Source organism: Arachis ipaensis, chromosome B10, assembly GCF_000816755.2.
Source record: "Arachis ipaensis cultivar K30076 chromosome B10, Araip1.1, whole genome shotgun sequence".
Classification (NCBI taxonomy): domain Eukaryota; kingdom Viridiplantae; phylum Streptophyta; class Magnoliopsida; order Fabales; family Fabaceae; genus Arachis; species Arachis ipaensis.
The window spans coordinates 119,830,544-119,853,622 of record NC_029794.2 but is presented as its reverse complement, the minus strand read 5'-3'; the positions used below and the strand labels follow the sequence as shown (position 1 = coordinate 119,853,622).

Genomic DNA, 23,079 nt, shown 5'->3' with positions numbered 1-23,079 from the left:
ATATCTCGCAGTAGGAAGCCGGGCGATAGCCTCAGCACTAGTCAGAGAAGACGAAAATGGGCAACAACCCGTCTACTTCATTAGCAAAGCACTACAGGGATTCGAGCTGAACTACCAGAAAATAGAAAAATTTGCCTATACTCTCATCCTAACATCTCGACGACTCTGCCCGTACTTTCAGGCTCATACCATTAAGGTTAGAACTAACCAGCCCATAAAAGGAATACTGCAAAAAATAGATTTAGCAGGCAGAATTCTACAATGGGCAGTCGAGTTATCAGAGTTCGACCTCCAATATGAAGCTCAGACGGCCATCAAATCACAGTATCTGGCTGACTTCATCGCAGAATTCACAGATACCCCAGAAACCCCCGCGGAATGGAATCTCTACGTGGACGGTTCTTCAAATAAAACTGGAAGCGGCGCAGGCGTGATAATAGAAAGCAACCAATGAACCCAAGTTGAGCTTTCCCTCAAGTTCGGGTTCCCGGCCTCCAATAACCAAGCGGAATATGAAGCACTATTAGCTGGTTTGAAGCTGGCTAAAGAGGTCGGAGCTCAAAAACTCAACATTTACAGCGATTCACAAGTAATTACATCACAAATAACAGGGAGCTACCAAGCCAAAGACCCCACCATGAAAAAATATTTAGACAAAACCAAGGAACTACTCGGACAAGTCGGGGAATATAAGATCTGCCACATACCCCGCGAACGAAATACCCGAGCTGATGCACTCTCAAAACTAGCCAGCACCAAACCAGGGGGCAACAATAGAAGCCTCATCCAGGAAATGTTGCAAAACCCATCAATCTCGGAAGAAGAACAAGTCCTGGCCATAACAAGTCAGGACCAAGGATGGATGACCCCCATAGTCAACTACCTCAAAGAAGGAACACTCCCCGCAGAAGAAAAGGAGGCAAAAAAGTTAAAAAAGGAGGCACAGTACTACACCATCATAAACAACATCCTGTACAAAAGAGGAATCTCAATACGTTTACTAAAATGCGTGCCGACCTCCAACACAAAGGAAGTGCTAGAAGAAATACATAACGGCATTTGTGGCAATCATCTCGGAGCGCGAGCTCTCGCCAAAAAAGTACTCCGGGCAGGATTTTATTGGCCAACTCTACAGAAAGAAGCCACAGAATTTGTAAAGACATGTCCACCATGTCAAAAACATGCCAATTTTCACATCGCCCCGCCAGAAGAGCTCATCAGCGTGACTTCACCGTGGCCATTTACAAAATGGGGACTCGATCTTCTCGGCCCCTTCCCACAGGGATCAGGACAACTTAAATTTCTCATAGTGGGAGTAGATTACTTTACAAAGTGGATTGAGGCAGAGCCCCTAGCCAATGCCACCGCTCAAAGGAATCGACAAAATGCTTGAGTTCGGCTTCACTAAAGAAGGACCGAAGTCAAGAACTCGACCTCAAAAAGAAGACCGAGCTCAAGCAGGGGCACTGTTCATACCCGGGGTCGAGCTGTCCGAACCGGGATGTTCAGTAGCGAAGCGACCGACCTGTTCAGGTCAAGCGGACCGACTTCTTTACGAAGAACTCGGCCAAATCGACAGCAAAAGCCCAAATAAAAGGGCCAAAATAGAGGAACACGACCCAGAATCCAAAGGCAATCCCAGCCTATAGAGATAAAGGCGGTTTCCTTGAAGATAAGCTGACTTCACTCAAGATAAGATAAGATAAGATAAGATAAGATAACTAACTTATCTTATCAGAAAGGTCAACCCACGCTACTATAAATACACTGGAGCACCCAGGTATAACTCATACTCTGATTCTACATAAAAACCTGCTTAATACCCGTGCTAACTTAGGCATCAGAGTCTCTTGCAGGTACCCCCCACCCTCCGGTGGCCAAGGATCAGCAGTGCAGCAAGTCCAATGAGTCGGACCCAACAGCTCCGGCCGCCATCAGCCAGCCGGACACGTCATCTCCGACCAGTACAGAAGATCTCATCCGAGATCGACCTCCAGTTTCAGGTAACCCTCGGAACAACACCCAAAATACTACCTTTTTGGGCGATTAACGCCCAGCCAGGTACCCTGGCTGGCGTTTGAACGCCAGTTTTCTTCTTCACTGGGCGTTTTGAACGCCCAGCTTTTTTTCTGTAATTCCTCTGCTGTATGTTCTGAATCTTTAATTCTCTGTATTATTGACTTGAAAAGATATATTTTTGAATTTTTAATGATGAGAGAGAAAAAACAACAGAATAAAATTAAACATGAAAAACTAAGATCAAATAAACAATGCATGCAAGAACACGTTGAAGAACATGATGAACATTAAGAATACATTTCTGAAAATTTTTCAGGAAAACAAAGACATGCAAGACACCAAACTTAGAAGTTTGTATACTAGGGACAATAACAATTTAAAAATGCATATGAAAAATAACAAAATACACAAAACAAGAGAATTTAAAGATCAGATCCAATAAAATCATCAAGAACGACATGAAGATCATTGAAGAACATAATGCATATATTCGAAAAATGCAAGAAAATTAAAAATATGCAGGACACCAAACTTAAAAATAGACACTAGACTTGAACAAGAAACACACATTATTTTTTATTTTTATGATTTTATTAATTTTTTTGTAATTTTTCGAAAATTAATTGGAAAAAGAGAAAATAAGGAATTCAAAATTTTTAATGAGAATTCCAGGAATCATGCAATGTTAGTCTAAAACTCCGGTCCAGGAATTAGACATGGCTTACTAGCCAGCCAAGTTTTCAGTGAAAGCTCCGGTCCAAAACACTAGACATGGCCAATGGCCAGCCAAGCTTTAGCAGATCATTACATTCAACAGCAAGATTGATAGAAATCAACAAGCTCTTGTGATGATAAGTTGAAACCTCGGTCCAAAAGATTAGACATGGCTTCAAAGCCAGCCAGACTTCAACAAATCATCATGAAACTCTAGAATTCATTCTTAAAAATTCTGAAGAACATAGAATAATTTTTTTTTTGAAAATTTTTCGAAAATAAAAATAATAAAAACAAAAAGCTTAAAATTAAAATAAAATTACCTAATCTGAGCAACAAGATGAACAGTCAGTTGTCCAAACTCGAACAATTCCTGGTAACGGTACCAAAAACTTGGTACACGGAATCGTGATCGCACACTTTTCACACAACTCCGTGCAGCTGACCAGCAAGTGCACTGGGTCGTCCAAGTAATACCTTACGTGAGTAAGGGTCGATCCCACGGAGATTGTCGGCTTGAATCAAGCTATGGTCATCCTTGTAAATCTCAGTCAGGCGAATTCAAATGGTTATGGGATTTTGATATTTAAAATATAATTAAAACAGAAAATAAGATAGAAGTACTTATGTAATTCATTGGTGGGATTTCAGATAAGCGTATAAAGATGCTTTGTTCCTCCTGAACCTCTTCTTTCCTATTGCCTTCATCCAATCATTCATACTCCTTTCCATGGCAAGTTGTATGTTGGGGGATCACCGTTGTCAATGGATACCGTCCGTCCTCTCAGTGAAAATGGTCCAAATGCGCTGTCACCGCACGGCTAATCATCTGTCGGTTCTCACTCATGTTGGAATAGGATCCATTGATCCTTTTGCGTCTGTCACTACGCCTAACACTCGCGAGTTTGAAGCTCGTCATAATCATTCCATCCCAGATCCTACTTGGAATACCACAGACAAGGTTTAGACTTTCTGGATCTCAAGAATGCTGCCAATTGATTCTAGCTTATACTACGAAGACTCTGATCTCACAAAATGGAGGGCTCTGTTGTCAGGAGAGGCAACCATGCGTCGTGAACCAGGAGGCTAAGAGATACACACTCAAGCTATTGCAGATAGAACGGAGGTGGTTGTCAGGCACGCGTTCATAAGTGAGAATAATGATGAGTGTCACGGATCATCACATTCATCCAGTTGTAGTGCGAGTGAATATCTTAGAATAAGAATAAGCTTGATTTGAATAGAAGAACAATAGTACTTTGCATTAATTCATGAAGAACAGTAGAGCTCCACACCTTAATTTATGTGGTGTAGAAACTCCACCGTTGAAAATACATAAGTGAAAATAGGGTAGACATGGCCGAGTGGCCAGCCTCCCATGGAGGTCTCAGAACATAAAAGTTACATAATGTGTTCTAGAGATGAAAATACAATAGTAAAAGGTCCTATTTATAATGAACTAGTAGCCTAGGGTTTACAGAAATAAGTAAATGATGCAGAAATCCACTTCCAGGCCCACTTGGTGTGTGCTTGGGCTGAGCATTGAAGCTTTCACATGTAGAGACTTTTCTTAGAGTTAAATGCCAGCTTTAGTGCCAGTTTGGGCGTTTAACTCCAGCTTTTATGCCAGTTCTGGCGTTTAACGCCAGAATAGGGTAGAAAGTTGGCGTTTAAATGCCAGTTTGCGTTATCAAAACTTGGGCCAAGTATAGACTATTATATATTGCTGGAAATCCCAGGATGTCTACTTTCCAACGCAATTGAGAGCGCACCAATTGGGTATCTGTAGCTCCAGAAAATCCACTTCGAGTGAAGGGAGGTCAGAATCCAACAGCATCTGCAGTCCTTTTTCAGCCTCTGAATCAGATTTTTGCTCAGGTCCCTCAATTTCAGCCAGAAAATACCTAAAATCACAGAAAAACATACAAACTCATAGTAAAGTCCAGAAATGTGATTTTTATTTAAAAACTAATAAAAATATAATAAAAAGTAACTAAAACATACCAAAAACTACCTAAAAATAGTGCCAAAAAGCGTATAAATTATCCGCTCATCATTGATTATGATTGAGAATCTCTCAAACGCTTCATCAATGCTTTCTTCATCCTTCATGTTAAACATCTCATATTCTTTTCGCAGCATATCAATCCTCGTTTCTTTGACTTGTTTAGTACCTTTGTGTGTAACCTGGAATTTTTCCCAGATTTCTTTGGCTGTCTCTTAGATACCTTTCGATACTCTTCAAAGTTGATAGCACAGTGAAGAAGGTTGATAGCTTTAGCATTCAGCTCCATCTTCTTCTTGCCGTCCTCATTCCATTCAACTTCTTCTTTTGGAGTCACCACTCCATCAGCACTTATTTTTGTTGGAATCTTGGGACCGCTCATAACAATCTTCCATATGTTGTAGTCAATGGATTGGATGAAGATCCTCATCCTCTCTTTCCAGTAGGCATAGTTCTTCCCATTGAAGAAAGGTGGCTGGTTGTTTGACTGGCCTTCAGTGAGGGTGTAGGCAACTATGGTTGTGCCCAAGTTGTTTGCCATTGGATCTTTGCTCCAAGTGGTTAAGCTTGATTCTTGAGACCTTAGCTCTGATACCAATTGAAGGTTGTGGTAGGCTTAGAGAAGGGGGGTTGAATCTATGCCTTTCTTTTAAGTTACTGAAATGACCCTTTAAAAATAAACTTTGAATTCTGATTCTGTTTGAACTCAGCAGCAAAAATTTATGAGACAATTTATTTTTGTCTCATGAATATCAGAAAATAGAACATTGCAGAGAAGAGAGAAGCTAACACCAACATGTATCCTGGTTCAATTGCCTTGTGCTATGCAACCTACATCCAGTATCCTCCACAACAATGGAGGAATTTTCACTATAGTTAAGAGTATTACATACACCAATTCCATAGGATTGACACAATCCTTTCACACTCAAGTTCTAACCTAACTTGACATTGGCTATGCTAATACCTAACTATTCACTCTTAATGCTAACCCAACTAAGAAAGGGGTACCTCACTGGTACTAGATACAAGATACAAACTCACCTAAAGAAATCTGAAAATAACTCTAGGCTTTTCTCTCAAGTGTACCTCTCAGCCTCTTTCCACTCATGGCTTTTACTTGAGCTCTTTCAATATGCTTTTTCACTCAAGAAATTATAGAAAGATAAACATTGAAAAGTAAAATACAATCTGTAACAAACATGAAGGAGATTGACTATATCAATAGCCTCTTTGCTATGTGATAAACCAGATTTGCTAGTCTCTGATTCAGTTCTTCATTCTGGTGGAATGCTCCTTTGGCTAGGAAACACTGTCCAGTTAGATGAACTTCTTCAAAGAATACTTCTCAGAACAAAACCTCAATACACTGGTTATCTCTCCTTGGCTTCTGAATGAACAGAAAACCTCTTTTATCTCCTTGCATGTTGCTTGGTTGCTCTTCCTAGGTCAACTTCTTGAGCAGTGTGCTTCACCAACCCCTGCCGTTCACTTTCTCCCATTTTTACTTAAATTTGGGACTTTGCTTCTAACCTCTTTGTTGACCGAAAGCCAGAAAACAGCAACCACAAAAGTCTTCCAATGGTAAAACAGATCTGAGCCATTGAGAAGCTACTTGGTCCCCAAGAATCACTTGTGACCGTAGATACACAGCAGATTAGGGTAAAAAACAACTTTCTCTTGTATGCCATTTTTGGACTTGCAGAGAGTTGGGAAGTAGAGAAGAAAGCAGTTTGCATATAATAGGAAGTGGTTTACCTTTAGCCTTTGCCTAAACTTGATTTGGTTTGAACTTGCTGATTTGACCTCTGTATTTCAAGCTTAATCTCTCTCTTTCATGCTTCTTTGGTGATTAGCGTAGGAGAGAAGCTTTCTTTCTCTTTCTTTGAGTTCTTACCACAGCAGGCAAAAGTATTCGTTGAGTTGGTAAAGCAAATGAGAGGAGTTTGCTTGTTGAATTTAAATCGGGCTTGGATCTAGATATGATTTGCTTGGCCCATTTTGATTTCTCAGCTTTGTTTCCTTTTGGGCTTCGTTTATGTTATTGACCCACCAGCCTTGTTTTATTTTTCATTCAGTTTGGGCTTCTTTGATGTATTCATTTTGGCTTGCATCAATAAATAATTAGCCACATCTAATCAAAGAATAATCAACAATAATTATTTACTTTGCTAAATAAAATAATGTTTGTCATCATCAATTATATTAGTTAATTTCTTAACTCAACACAATTGTCAATCAACAAAGAGTTTGATAACTCAAGTGTCTCCTATTACTCAACCAAAGCCAAGAGGAGAAAGATCTACACTAACATCCTTCTAAACATTTTGTCAAACACTTGGGAGGCACAAAAGGAAAACAAGATAAAATTGCAAGAAATATAAATCTACAACTACTAATTACAAGGAATTAACATAAATAATTAAAATCAACAATAAGAGAAATCAAACATAAATTGCATCAACTACCAAGTAAACAATTATAAGTAATGAAATACAAAACTAGGAAAGCAAGGGTAGAGGAACAAGAAATTGTAAAGGACAAGTAAATCAAAGCATGAATTAAACCTAGATCTAAGAAATCCTAATCTACATCTAACCTAATTCTAGAGAGAAGAGAGAGCTTCTCTCTCTAGAAATTAACTAAAGCATCCCCCAAACTAAACTATGACTTCCCCCTTTACCCCTCTTGACTTTTGCATGTAATAGGCTCAGAAATTCAATTGGATTTGGGCCTGAGAAGCTCAGAAATCTCCCCCAACATTTTCACTTTAATGAAGTCACGTGCAAGCACCGACGCGTACGCGTGGGTCACGCGTACACATCGTTTGGCATTTTTGCTTTCCATGCGTACGCGTCATGTACGCGTACGCGTCGCCATGCGACTTCAATTCCACGCGTGCGCGTCGGTGTATGCATCCCAAATCCTTGATTTTCCATGATTTCTCCATTTCGCATGCATTTCTCTTTATTCCTTTGATCCATTCCTAGCCTTTTGAACCTGAAATCACTCAACAAACATATCAAGGCATCTAGTGAAATCAAAGGTGGATTAAAAATAGAAAATTTAAGGCCTAAAAAGAATGTTTTTACATTTAAGTACAAACTAGGAAAAAGTCATGAAACCATGTTATTTCATTGAATAAATGTGGAAAAAAGTTAATAAAATCAACTCAAGTAAGCACAAAATGTACCACAAAATAGTGGTGCATCAATGGGCTGTTGTGGTGGCCTCTGATTCAAGTTGATTGTCTCTGATGCAGGCTGAAACAACAAAAGAAGACAGTTACGTATTAAGACAATATTGAATAAAGACAAGTAATATAATCACACAACAGTACCTCATCTGCCTGTGGTGTAGTTTGTGACAGGGGTATCTCATCCACATGATCTTGAGTAAGTGAAGGATTAGACCTTCCAATCGTTTTAGGTTGCTTTTTCTTATTTTTCTTTGCTTTTTCCTAGACTAACAACTTTGCAGTTAGATAAAAAAAATAGCAATAAGACTATGGGTGAAAGAATATTTACCAAAGGGTCAATTTGAAGTGGAGTTACATTAGTGCCCTCTTGTGGCCGATCCTAACGAAATGGGTAACCAATAGTTAAATAAGACAAATCAAACCTTGACCATTAAAATACCAGACACTTAAGACCCTGACAATATGTATAATATGGCAAATCGAACCCTAAGATACCTGTGGTGTGTTTTGGCTGGTGTCATTGGTAATTACAATATGTAACTTAGCAGGTCTTCTCTCTTTCTTGGTCATGGGTGTCCAGTTAGGGTCCTTAGCTTCATTTTTGCAGGTCTTGTAGTAATGCCCAGTTTGTCCACACTTACTGCATGTGACTTCAAGACGGATCCAGAAAATTTAGTGTGGAGGGGCCGAATTTTAGATAATTTTTTTTTCATTTCATAAAAATAATTAACATATAGTTATTAGAGTTGGTTTTTCAAAAAATTTATCAATATATATATATATATATATATATAATTTTAAATTTTTTTACAATTTTATTTTTAATATGATAGTTACATAAAAAAATATAACCAATATCAATAGTACATTATAAAATTATAAAGTACCAATAATTTATAGCATGTTTAGTTAAAAATTATCACATATCTTATTAATTAAAATTAATTCTTTCAAAAAATTTTAAAAATTTGAAAATAAATGATAAATTATTGATTATTTAAAAGACACAATACTTTTATAGAATACAAGATATAAGATATTTTTATAAAAATTTTTCTTTCAACAACGTAAATTTAAAAGAAAAATAAGTATTTTTTATAAAAAAAGAATATCTAAAGTATATAATGTGATTACCAAAATATAACTACGTAAGTTATTATTAATATAATAATATAAATTTTAAATATGTTAATATAAAATAAACAAATAATTTATTTTAAATAAATATAGAGATTATTATATAAAAACTAATTTAAAAGTTACAAAGACTTGAGGGTATGATATTAAATTAGTTAAGTGAAAAATATTAGTGAATTAAATAATTAAGACATAAATCTATTACATAATAAAAAATAATACATATAAAAATACTAAATTATATAATATTTTTTATTTTTTTAAATACATATCTCATATATAAATATAGTTTCTAAAAATTTTGGGGGGGGGGGGTTGAGGCGTGATGCCAAAAATGAACTTACAAAAAGTGCAATGCAGATTAGTACTTATGAACTAAATAAGCAGACCATACTGCCCTGAATTTTTGGCATAGCACCTAGCAGTTATTATTTTGCTACAATAGTATTAGTATATATGAACAAATGATCCACTGCATTGTGTTTCCAACTCCGAGAATGTGAGTTCTAAGACTGTGACCACATCAACTAAGCCTCGCAGTGCTGATTAATTAGTTCTTTGTTATATTTTGTTTTATTTTATTTTTTTCAGAACTATGTTCTAATTGGAGGCAGAGAGTATTGATAGTTCAAAAGCTCAATTTTTTTGTCTAAAACAAAACCCGTCAATTTGCCTTTCTATGTAGAACCTAAATTAAGGTTGAGTATTATTAACTTTTTTTTTTTTGCTGCATATATTATTTAAGTTTTTATTCTTGATTTCTATTTATCTTTTCTTAAACTAACCCAGTTATATTAACAATTTTACTAAACGGAATTCAATTCCAGTAAGAGCTAGAGACAAAAAGAAGATGGACAATTTTATGATAATGAAATTTTTAAGTGGAGAGAATGAAGAGAAATATATAATTTATTTTTTAAAATTAATAAAAGTAAAATGATATATTTTTTTCGATAGATATCTAACTGTTTATTTAATAGAATTTTTATCTCTTTATCATTTTTTGATAATATTAACTTTTTTATAATTTAATCCCAATATTTTTTGTAATTTATTTTTAATATAACATGTTTGGCCCAATTGTAATACAAAATTAATGTACAAATCCCAAGCAAATAAGCCTCAACTTTTCTTTACTAATTTATGACATTCTTACATACAACAGAGACGAATCCAAAAATTTTAACATGGAAGGACTAAATTTTAAATAATTTTTTTTATTTCATAAAAATAATTAATATATAGTTATTAGAGTTAATTTTTTAAAAGATTTATTAATATATATAATTATAAATTTTTTCATAATTTTATTTTTTATATTACATAAAAGAAATATAACAATATCAATAGTACATTATAAAATTATAAAACACCAATAAGTTATAGCATGTTTAAATTAAAGAAAGTCTAAGGGAGCACTTTTATTAAAATCTAACTAGCACTTAACCAGTAAAAGAAAAGTGACTCACCCTATTAGATGAAATCTCACCATTAAAAATACCAATGATAGCTAACTAATGATTACAAATCACAAAACTTATTGACCCCTAGCACTCCTCATTAAAAATTATCACATATTAATTAAAATTAATTATTTAAAAGACACAATACCTTTATAAAATATAAGATATAAGATATCTTTATAAATTTTTTTTAACAATGTAAATTTAGAAGAAAAATGAGTATTTTTTATAAAAAAATAATATCTAAAGTACAAAGTGTGATTACCAAAATATAACTACGTAAGTTATTATTAATATAATAATATAAATTTTAAATATATTAATATAAAATAAACAAATGATTTTTTATATAAATATAGAAAATATTATATAAAAACTAATTTGAAAGTTACAAAGACTTGAGGGTATGATATTAAATTAGTTAAGTGAAAAATATTAGTGAATTAAATAATTAAGACATAAATCTATTACATAATAAAAAATAATACATATAAAAATACTAAATTATATAATATTTTTTATTTTTTTAAATACATATCTCATATATAAATATAGTTTCTAAAAATTTTGGGGGGCCGAGGCCACTACTCGCCCCCCTCTAAGTCCGTCCCTAACTTCAAAAGTCTTCTTTGCTTTGTTCAGGTGCATTTCTTTTTCAACTGGATCGAACTTTCTCTTCATTTTTGGGCAGCATGTAGGTCTCTTTATTGGTGGAGGATCACATGGTACTGCAGTGGATGGAATCCAGTACTCTTCACTATTCACAGGTTTGATGCAATGTTTGTAAGTGTCCCTAATGGATTGCATTGTTAGCCACTTATGCACAAACTCCTCTGGCTTCAACCTAATCTTGTACATGGCTGCAACGGCATGCCTGCAAGGCATTCATGAAGCAAAGTACAATATTTTAGTATGGTATAATCAGGTGTACAAGACGAAAAGGTAATGAGCTTGGACATAGAGTTACCTGTGAGTTGCCATACGTTGCAGGTACATGTTCTCTGCTGCAGATTTACCCCCACCTTATGGTTTCCCCTATGCACCTCAAACAGAACTCTGTCGCTATTTCCGGCCCAAATTGCTCTCCACTTATTGGCACTAGGCTTAATAAATTTGTCTAGTTTTTTCTGTTGTACAGGGGCCAATAGACCAGAACAAGCCTCCAATTTTCTCTTATGTGTGGCCATTTTTCTCATCAGGTAGCACCGTAAGTCTTTACACATCGTCAAAATTGGTTTTCCACGGTATTCGACAATCTTCGCGTTCCACACCTCGCACATGTTGTTCGTGATGTTGTCGACTTTGGGACCATGACTGAAGTAAGCTTTAGTCCACACTGCAGGCTCAAACCTTTGAAGATACTCCCAAGCTCCCGTATTCACTTTCTTCATTTTCTCTATAGCAGTGTTGAACTCTTGCAATGTGGTGCATCGTGCACATTCCCATACCAATTGTTTAGTTTGCTGATCCTTGAAATGCTTTATAAAATTCTTTCCTAGCAACTTTCAGGGCCCGAGTTAGGACATAGAATTACCAGTGAGTTGCCAAACGTTGCAGGTACAGGTCCTTTGATGCAGATTTACCCCTACCTTGTGGTTTTCCCTATACACTTCAAATAAAACTCTGTCGTTGTCTCTAGCCCAAATTGCTCTCCACTTATTGGCACTAGGCTTAATAAATTTGTCTAGTTTTTTCTGTTGTACAGGGGCCAATAGACCAGAACAAGCCTCCAATTTTCTCTTATGTGTGGCCATTTTTCTCATCAGGTAGCACCGTAAGTCTTTACACATCGTCAAAATTGGTTTTCCACGGTATTCGACAATCTTCGCGTTCCACACCTCGCACATGTTGTTCGTGATGTTGTCGACTTTGGGACCATGACTGAAGTAAGCTTTAGTCCACACTGCAGGCTCAAACCTTTGAAGATACTCCCAAGCTCCCGTATTCACTTTCTTCATTTTCTCTATAGCAGTGTTGAACTCTTGCAATGTGGTGCATCGTGCACATTCCCATACCAATTGTTTAGTTTGCTGATCCTTGAAATGCTTTATAAAATTCTTTCCTAGCAACTTTCAGGGCCCTTGCAATCATTATTGGGTTCAGCTGGATGTTGTATTCTTTTATCATATGCTCCATTGCATGTCTTGGCTTCATGTCGGGTTGAATGAGAAGTTTTTTAATTAGCTTAGAAGCCACCCAATGACGGTCAGCCATGTTACTACCATAGTCCCGAGCACAGGAATGCTCATCAATTAAGGTCTTCACCTGGAAGCATCTACTGGCAGAATTCCAAGAAATATATATCAACCAAGGACATTTATCAGCTGCACATGCTACCCTCAGTCTATGCTTCTCATTCTTAATGTATAAGACGTCCTTTCCTTCATAAACAAAGTAGTCTTTTAGTTCCTTTTTGAAAAGCTCAATTGTTGGGAACAACTGTCCAACCTTGAACTCAACCTCACCATATTTAGTATCTTCATCAAATGGATCATATGTTGTCTTACCCTCGTCCTCTGAAGAGATTGGTCTATTGAAGGCCTCACTCTCATACTCATATGGCTTTTCATAGTCACTATCCATCTCAATATTGGTTGGAACCGAGACAAACTTATCAAGCCCTTCACCCACATTATTTTTGTCACCACCCTCTGTCCCACCTACAGGGCTTGGTTTCTGCCCTCTTCTTGGTCGCCCAACATTCGGCCCAGGCCCAGAATTATGGCCTTCCATTGATCCATCCTACAGCCCATCCCTTAGTATATGTCTTCTTCTCACACCTGAATACTTTTTAGATGTCTTCTTCTTAGCAGTTTTTGGTGAAACTTTAGGACCAAATCCAGATGAAGAAGCCTTATTACCCCCAATCTTTTTCTTAGCTTAGCCTCCTTTTCTCCCTTCACCATCTGTGTTCCTAAGTTCCTCATCACTATCCTTGTCATCTGTTTCATAACCAGTAGCCTCTTCATCCACTTGTCTCTTACCCGACAATGATTTCTTTGGCCGCCTCTTTTTCTTTTTTGCTCTTATCCCTTCATCACTACTGCTGTCATCTGTCTCATACCTAGAAAGAGGAGGCTTGTAGGGCTCATCCTCTGTTGTCTCATATCCATCATCAGAGGATGATGATGATGAACTCACCACAACAGTCCCAAGGGCCACACCATCCTCAATTACTTCAGCCATATCCACTTCGTGTTCAAAATAAATATGCAATTCATCAATGTCCCTGTTCATAAGCTTATTTTCCCTCATCTGGTTCTCCATATCCTCCTTTATGGCATGAAGACCAGCCTCCATGTTGGGTGTTCTCATATCTAGCCAAAATATCTCCTTATACCTTGTGTAACCCAACTCCTTAAACAATGTCACCAAGTCAAAAAAATTCACATAATCCAGGTCCAGCGAGGGAAACCTCTTCACTTTTCCATGCATATAGCACATATCTCCTTCAGAATCATTCTAAAATATCTCCCCATGGTGAAACACTGGAATAATTAAATATTTAGACATCTGCGAAAAATAAATATGCATACCAATCTTAGTGGCACATTGAAACAACGAACGGAAGACAAGCATTTCAATTTTCATAAATTCACCACAGTCAAAATTAATGGAATCTATTTCTAACTTTCTCTAATGTGTGCTTAAAATAATATATTATCAACCCTGAGTAATCACGTTGGACATTACTTAATCAGGTTTCATGTTTTGTTTATTCAGGACCACAAGTGAGTTGTAAAGATCAATGGTGGTGTGTTAGAGTCAGTTAATAGGACCACATAAAGCACAAGAGACAAAGAGGTCCATGGAGAACAGGGCTTACCTAGACTGTGACTAGCACCGTGAGTCAACTCCTCCAAGCGCCGTCAGAGCTCCGTCAACGAAAATGATGTCAGCTTCATCAATGCCCACCCCAGTAACAACGACAACACGACACTCCAACTCCCCAAGGTAAACAATGGTTACGAAGGTGAAAAACGTTCTCTCGTAGGGTTTTCTAGTAATTTTGAAAGGTGAATGAAGGGTTTTTATGGAATGGTACAATGTGAAATAAATGTGAAAGGTCACTTCCCCTCAAAATGACCACGTTTTATGTTGACATGGATGCAGACAATTAACCCCCTGACCATTTCAGGTGTCCACGTCTGCAGCAATCGTCCACAACAGCAAGCTCACACACTCACCGTGACAGCTCAGCTTTTTCCGTTCATTCTTACCGGAGATTCACCCACAAGGACTGGCTTGTGTGACGGAGGTATGGGACAGGGACCGAAGTTGATTACAATATTCGTCAGGGGTTGCTTTGTCATTGTGCGAAATGGTCAGGGGCGGGTTGGTAGTTCACTCTACAAATATTGTATATTTTAATGTAAGTGCAATTCAGCAATAAGGTCATCCAAAACAAAGAACTCACATATATGTAAAAATAAAATTCAAAATATATGAAACATACCATGAGAAGAGAGAGCACCAATGATGCTAGTTACCTTAAATGTCGTGTGCATGACGCAATCCTGCTCTACATTCTTTGAGATTATGTGTACATTCAAAGTGTATGGACAAATAGTGTCAATAATGACCAACAAAGAGATTTTCAATCAAGATCTCCAATCTTGATTGGAGAATAACCTCAATGTAAGAAATCATACTCATAATGGGACTTTTTAGCCCATTACCTTCATTACTATTTATAACGCAGCTTCGAGGAACATGAATGAACTCATCTTTAATCAAAGAGGTTTACAAAATTCTGAATTCTCCTATTACATCAGAAATTTAGCTCAACCTATGATAGTATTCTAACCATGACCGAACCAAGAAACAAAGCTCCTACCTCTTTAAAAAAGTAACAAATTAGTTGGTATAATTTTCTGAAAGGTTGGCTCAAACTCAACACCGATGGGTTACTCAATTCTTCGAACTCGTCTGGTACTTGTGGAGGCCTCATCCGCATGCAAATAGAAGATTTATGGCAGGGTTCCTAATGAATATTGGAACCACTACAATCGCTATAGCAGAAATGTGGGGACTCTACGTGGGTTTGAAATTGGCTACTAAGTTCGGCATCCAGAGATTGAAGGTTAAAACTAACTCCTCTTGCACCATCTAGCATATCCATGGTGCTTCCTCACAGAGCCATTCATCTTCTTTCCTGATTCAAGCCATAAAAATCCTTCTCACTGGTCTAGAAACCTTTGAAGTCCACCATGTCTTCAAGGAATCAAACTTCGCCATTGACGCCCTTGCTAAATTCGCCCATTCAGCCTTGGTAGGACTGCAATGTTTAGACGAAGCTCCTCCTTACTTTTGTCCTGTTGGTGGGTCCCCAACTAAGTGGGGCCTACAGTTTAAAAAAAAAAGAATAAAAGTGGCGTTTAAGCCACGGGATAGAAAGAGAAGCTTTCTTTTAAATTTGAAAAAGAAAGAAAGGAGGGCTTGCTTCAGCGCCGAAGAGGAGAAGAATTTGGGGGAAAAGGGCAAGCATTTTTTATCCGATTAAACCGGTAAATTTGCTCCATTTCTTATGAAATTTTAGTATGTTATTTCTGGTATAGAGATGAACATTAGGATATAACTTCCTAGTTATATTGCCTTCTCTTTTGCCTGATTTGAGATACCCACTTTGTGGAGAGTTTATGTTGATTCCATCAATTTTGATGATGTATTTTGTTGATTGTTGAGATGCCCTAGTGTCACTAGGAAGACTGTTTGTATACCCATTATTCTGATGGTGGAAGATTTTATTGGACTAGATCCCATGGGTTTTTTGTCCCTCTTTTGGGGGTTTTCCAATGTTAAAATTATGGTGTTTGGTTATTTAATTTCTGCCATTATATTTGCTTCTTGGAGTATCTTTAGCATTGTCTATTTAATCGCACAGGTTGTAGAAAAATTATTTTTGATGCTTTCGCTGTTAGACAGGTTCTTGTTTGAACCTTTGTTGAGTTTTTCCCAACAAAGTGGTATCTAGAGCTTTGATTGTTTATCTTTGTGCTGATTAAATGGAGAAAAATACTCATGGATCAAATATGGTCAAATTGAATTCCCAAAATTATTCAATTTGAAAGACCCTCATGGAAGATATGTTGTATAGTAAGGACTTGTATGATCTTGTGGAGGGGGATAAATCTAAAGATACGAAATCCGATGCTGAATGGAAGAAGCTGAATCGGAAGGCAGTTGCTTTGATTAGGCAATGGCTTGATCTTAGCATGTATCCATATGTTGACACCGAAACAAATGCCGAGAAGATGTAGAAGAAATTGAAGGAGTTATATGAGAGGAAGAATATGCAAAACAAAGCATTCTTGAATAGGAAGCTTGTCAATATGAAGTATATTGAAGGTAAATCAATGCCGGAGCACTTAACATTTTTCAGGAGACGGTGAATCAATTGACAAATAATAAAATCACTTTGAATGATAAGTTACAAGATTTGTTGTTGTTGAGCTCTTTGCCTGATAGTTAGGAAGTTCTGGTTGTCACACTGACTAACTCAACTCCAAATGGAAAGTTGACGTTATAGCAATGGTTAAAGAGAGTATGTTGAAAGAAGAAGAGAGCGAGCATTGATTAATGCCACTTCCTAGTCTGAAGCACTTGTTTCAGAGTCACGGGGGAGAAGTCAAAGTAGAAAACCTCACAGTTCTAATGTGGAACAAATTGAAGGAGTTATATGAGAGGAAGAATGTGCAAAACAAAGCATTCTTGATTAGGAAGCTTGTCAATATGAAGTACACTGAAGGTAAATCAATGCCGGAGCACTTGAGCATTTTTCAGAAGATGGTGAACAAACTGACAAATAATGAAATCATTTTGAATGATGAATTGCAAGCTTTGTTGTTGTTGAGCTCTTTGCCTGATAGTTGGGAAGTTCTGGTTGTGACACTGACTAACTCAGCTCCAAATGGAAAGTTGACGTTAGCAATGGTTAAAGAGAGCATGTTGAATGAAGAAGCCAGAAGAAAAGAGCGAGGTTTGACTAATGCCTCCTCTCAATCAGAAGCACATGTTTCAGAGTCACGGGAGAGAAGTCAAAGTAGAAAACCTCACAGTTCTGATAAGTCAGAGAGTCAAAGCAAGCCAAGAGAAAAGTACAAGATTTAGTTCACACTGATGTTTGCGCTATGGATGCTAAGACACTAGGTGGTGCATCATATTTTGTTACTTTTATTGATTATTATTCTCGAAAAGTGTGGTTGTTTTTAAATCTAAAGACCAAGTGCTCGGAATCTTCAAACACTTTCATGAAAGTGTTGAAAGAGAAACAGGAAGGAAATTGAAATGTATTCGAGCAGATAATGGTGGTGAATACATGGGTCCATTTGAAGAGTATTGTAAAGGACGATCAAGTTTGAGAAGACAGTTCCTAATACTCCCCAACATAATGAAGTTTCAGAGAGAATGAATCGCACTATCAATGATAGAGTCAGATGTATGCTCTCTCATGCAAAGTTGCCTCAATCCTTTTGGGGTGAAGCAATGAGAACTGCAGTAGATTTGATCAACCTTTCTCCTTCAGTTCCACTTAATGGTGATGTTCCAGAGAAAGTTTGAAGAGGTAAGGATTCCTCCTATAGTCACTTGCGAGTGTTTGGATGCAAGACTTTTGTTCACATTCCAATAGATGAAAGGTCTAAACTTGATGGAAAGCCAAAGCAGTGTATCTTCATGGGTTACAGTCACGAAGACTTTGGTTACAGATTATGAGATCCGGTGAGCAAGATAATTAGAAGCCAAGATATAATTTTTCTTGAAGATCAAACTATTGAAGATCTTGAGAAGACAGATAAGCCAACAATAACTGTTAGACGTTCTACTGATGATGAACCTGGTCCTTCCGCTAGACCTCCTGTTGATAGGGGAGATGCACAAGTTGATAATGTTGGTGATGATTTGCATGATGAACCTACACCTCAACCTGAAGTGCCAGATGTTGAAGTCCCACATGAACCACCAGTTGATCCTGAATTGAGAAGATCTACTAGAGAGCGTCATCCTTCTCAGAAATACTCTCTTCATGAGTATATGATGAACACTGAGACTGGGGAGCCAGAAAGCTACCAGGAAGCTATGTCTGATGAGCATAATGAAGATTAGTTGAAGGCCATGCAAGAAGAAATGAAATCCTTGCATGAGAATCATACTTTTGAATTTGTGAAGTTGCCGAAGGGTAAGAGAGCATTCAATAATAAATGGGTGTTCAAATTGAAAGTGGATAAAAATGTCTCACGACCAAGGTACAAAGGTCAATTGGTTGTGAAAGGCTTTGAGCAAAAGAAAGGTATTGATCTTGAGGAGATTTTTTCTCCAGTTGTGAAGATGTCCTCTATTCGAGTTTTACTTGGATTGGCGGCTAGCTTGAATTTAGAGGTTGAGCATCTTGATGTGAAGATTGTATTCCTTCACAGTGACATAGATAAAGAAATTTACATGGAACAACCGCGGTTAAAGGAAAGGAGCATCTTGTATGCAAGTTGAAGAAGAGCTTATATGGGTTGAAGCAAGCGCCAAGGCAGTGGTACAAAAAGTTTGATTCCTTCATGGAAGGTCATAGGTATAGTAAGACTTCTTCTGATCATTGTGTATATGTTAAGAAATTCTCTGATGGTGATTTTATAATTCTCTTACTTTATGATGATGACATGTTAATTATTGGTCATGACATTAAGAAGATTGAAAGTCTTAAGAAATACTTGAACAGATCCTTTACTATGATGGATTTGGGTCCTGCAAAGAAAATTATTGGCATGAGTATCACTTGTTACAGGAAGAATGGAAAACTGTGGTTGTCGCAGCAGAAATACATTGAGAAGGTTTTAGAGAGGTTTAGTATGAGTAATTCTAAACCTGTTAGTACTCCACTTGCTAGTCATTTCAAGCTGAATTCGCAGCAATGTCCTACAAGTGAGAAAGAGAAAGCAGAAATAAAGAAGATTCCATATGCATCTGCAGTTGGCAGTTTGATGTATGATATGGTATGCACCAGGCCAGATATTGCTCATGCCGTTGGACTTGTTAGTCGGTTTCTCTCTAATCCTGGCAAGGAACACTGGCAAGTAGTGAAGTGGATTCTCAGATACCTTAATGGCACTTCCAGAGTTTGTTTATGTTTGGGAGTGGCCAACCTGTGTTGGATGGTTACACATATGTGGATATAGCTGGGGATCTTGATTCAAGGAAGTCTACTTCTGGTTATATGATGACTTTTGCAGGGGGAGCTGTGTCGTGGCAATCTCGACTTCATAAATGTGTTGCTTTGTCTACTACAGAGGCTGAATACATTGCTATTGTTGAAGCTTTTAAGGAACTCTTGTGGATGAAAAAATTTCTACAAGAGTTAGGCATCAATCAAGAGAAGTTTGTGTTATTTTGTGATATTCAGAGTGCTATCCATCTCAGTAAGAATCCGACGTTTCATTCCCGATCGAAGCACATAGAGGTGAGGTATCATTGGATACGTCAAACGCTTGAGATGAAGTCATATGCACTTGAGAAGATCCATATTGATGATAATGGTTTAGATATGATGACTAAGAGTTTACCTACAGTGAAGTTTGATTCCTACAAAGAGAAGGCGGGCTTGGTGGAGCAGTCTATCCCCACTTGAGTTGGTGAATGAGAGATTTATTGGTGGGTCCCCAACTAAGTGGGGCCCATAATTTAAAAAAAAAAAAGAATAAAAGAAAGTGGCATTTAAGCCATGGGATAGAAAGAGAAGCTTTCTTTTAAATTTGAAAAAGAAAGAAACGAGGGCTTGCTTCAGCGCCGAAAAGGAAAAAAATTTGAAAGAAAAGGGCAAGCATTTTTTATCCGATTGAACCGGTAAAATTGCTCTATTTCTTATGAAATTTTAGTATGTTATTCCTGGTATAGAGATGAACATTAGGATATAACTTGCTAGTTGTATTGTCTTCTCTTTTGCCTGATTTGAGATACCCACTTTGTGGACGGTTTATGTTGATTCCATCAGTTTTGATGATGTATTTTGTTGATTGTTGAGATGCCCTAGTGTCACTAGAAAGACTGTTTGTGTACCCATTATTCTGATAGTGGAAGATTTTACTGGACTAGGTCTCGTGGATTTTTTGTCCCTTTCCCATGTTAAAATTCTAGTGTCTAGTTATTTAATTTTGGCCATTATATTTGCTGCTTGGAGTATCTTTAGTATTGCCTATTTAATCGCACAGGTTGTGAAAAAATTATTTTTGGTACTTTCGCTGTTAGACAAGTTCTTGTTTAAACCTTTGTTGAGTTTTTCCCAACACGTCTCCCTTTGGAAACTGATAAAAGGGGAGTGAAAGTTTCATATTAATCCCTGTTTAAGCGGTTTTGTTTTTTGGGTCTTTGGCCCCATTTTTTATGAGAGAGAGAGATCAAAGAATTATATAATTGCAAGTTTTAGAAGTACGTGTTGCACTAAGGGCTTGTTTGGGTGAGCTTCTAAGAAAAGATCTTTTTTCGAGTTATCTTTTTTTAAAAGATCTTATAGAGAAGTAAAAGTAATTTTATGTTTGGATATCTCATGTAAAAAGGTCTTTTTATCAATCAATTAGTTTGGGTATAATAATATAAAAGTACTTTTTTGTTTATTTATTACATGAAAAACATCTTTTTTTTAAGGAAAAAAGATCTTTTAAAAAAAGATGTAAATTACAGCTTCTCAAAAAAGATCTTTTTTTTTATTTTACTAGTGCTTTTACTTTTACTACTAGAAAATTGCCAAACACGTTAAAAAATAAAAAAAGATCTTTTTTCATTGAAAAAGATCTTTTTTTAACAAAATAATGACGCCCAAACATGCACTAATTGTCACTAAAAACTTCCACTAAAATGAGTTATCATAAGGAATAAAGTATTAGTGATTTCCCTTAAAATATAAAAACTAAATTTAGAAAATAAAGAAAGTAAGAAAAAACAAAGTTGTAATACTTACCTAAGACTCATCGGAAGCATCAAGATGACGTTGATCTTCTGATTTTTCAACCTCTGAGCCTTTGATATTTTTTCAGATCGAAGTCCAATGGGTAGCACTTGTTCAACACCCTCCTCTCTCCCATCTTCTCTCTTCTTCTTTTTTCTGATTGGCTTTTAATCACTAAGACAATTACAAACGATTCATACTTAAATAATAATTAATTTAAAGAAAAAAAAAAGGAAGAATAGAATCCTCAATGATTTGCACTACACTCACTATTGGAATGGCTAGGGTTTATAGGAATACCTCTAAAAATAATTAGAGGAAGATGATCTTACGAGAATAAGAGAGGAAAGCAAGTGAAAAAGAGAGCAATAGTGAGTTCATAGTATTTGAGAGCCATTTAGGAATGGACAAGAACAATAGCTTTTTTTTTTAAAGATAAGAATTATTCATTGATAAGAGAATAGTGTTGTCCATAATAGGACTATAATAAAAAAGAAAAGGAGAAATTTTAAATAAGAAAGAAAATAAAATGAACGGTTCGCAAAAGAGAAAGGAATTAAAAGATAAGAAAACGTGCAGATATTTGATAAAGTTGTTGTTCTTAGACAATGCTATAGCTAAATGCAGAGATTAATGGGAGACTCAGCAACAAACGTAGGAGAGCATTGATTATGCTAAAACACTTTTTGGTTGTGACTCTTCAAAATGCTCCTGCATCCAATCGTGAGAAGCTAGAGCTCGTAATCCTTGAAAAGATGTTGTGCAAATCTCTCCCTCACCATTCGTTACTATTGGCAAAAATTTATATGCTCTGCAGAAAAAGAATATCATCAATAGAGGTTCTTTTCCAAACTTCAGCAGCAACTTTACAGCTAATTAAATAGTGAGAAACTGATTTCTTTACTTTTTGTATGCATCTTGGACAGATCTGAGTAGTGATTAGAACCTCCAATAAAGTACATGATGAATCGAAAACTTCTCATGCAAGACTTTCAATGTGAAAATCTTCACTTTTAGGAGGATTAGAGATTTCCAAAGCTCAAACTACAAATCACTTTTGACAAAATAATCAGGACAACTTTAAATAACTTAAAAACTAAGATTTTGATGGAATTATATTTTTGCTAAAAAAATTATAGACAACTATAAAATGAGATATTGCAATTAATATAGATTTGTAAAATTGATAGTAAATTGGTAGAACACTGTTGACATAAGATTCAACGCATTCATTTTTTCTAATTCAATCTCAAGCACAAAAAAAGGAGTTGATCTAGATCTTCTTAATTAGGATTATCACACTATAATGCAATTAGTAATCTCTTCTTCTCATCAATCAATCAATTAGAGGAGAAAAAATATTTATTATAATATTATTTAGGTATTGCTACATCTTCACATACATCCCTTTTATTTTAACTTTTGACAAAGGGATAAGTACTTTTTTCGTCCCTAAGGTCTGGGGTCAAAATCGATTTCGTCCCTAGCCTTTTTTTTTTGTTAAAATCATCCTCAACGTTTAAAAACGTTTTAAAATCGTCCTTTTCTATTTTTTTGGATCAAATTACCCTTAACTATTAATAAAAATTAAAAAAAAAACTCCACCCTCACCCCC

General features: G+C 36.3%; 1 protein-coding gene across 7 annotated transcripts; it reads right to left on the bottom strand.

The window, feature by feature from the left end:
• On the bottom strand, positions 7,698–21,915 carry LOC107621161. 7 transcript variants are annotated; one of them, XM_021113570.1, is made up of 6 exons: positions 21,477–21,915; positions 8,433–8,587; positions 8,266–8,316; positions 8,079–8,198; positions 7,932–8,001; positions 7,698–7,738 (listed from the first exon to the last, which is right to left on the bottom strand). In XM_021113570.1, the coding sequence occupies exons 2-6, from the start codon at positions 8,505–8,507 to the stop codon at positions 7,725–7,727; spliced, it is 330 nt and encodes a 109-aa protein (XP_020969229.1). In that variant the 5' UTR covers positions 8,508–8,587; positions 21,477–21,915; the 3' UTR covers positions 7,698–7,724. The 7 variants fall into 6 exon arrangements, with proteins under 7 accessions (XP_020969229.1, XP_020969230.1, XP_020969228.1 ...); XM_021113571.1 differs by lacking the exon at positions 7,698–7,738 and having other exon boundaries at positions 7,745–8,001; positions 8,079–8,203; XM_021113569.1 differs by lacking the exon at positions 7,698–7,738 and having other exon boundaries at positions 7,745–8,001.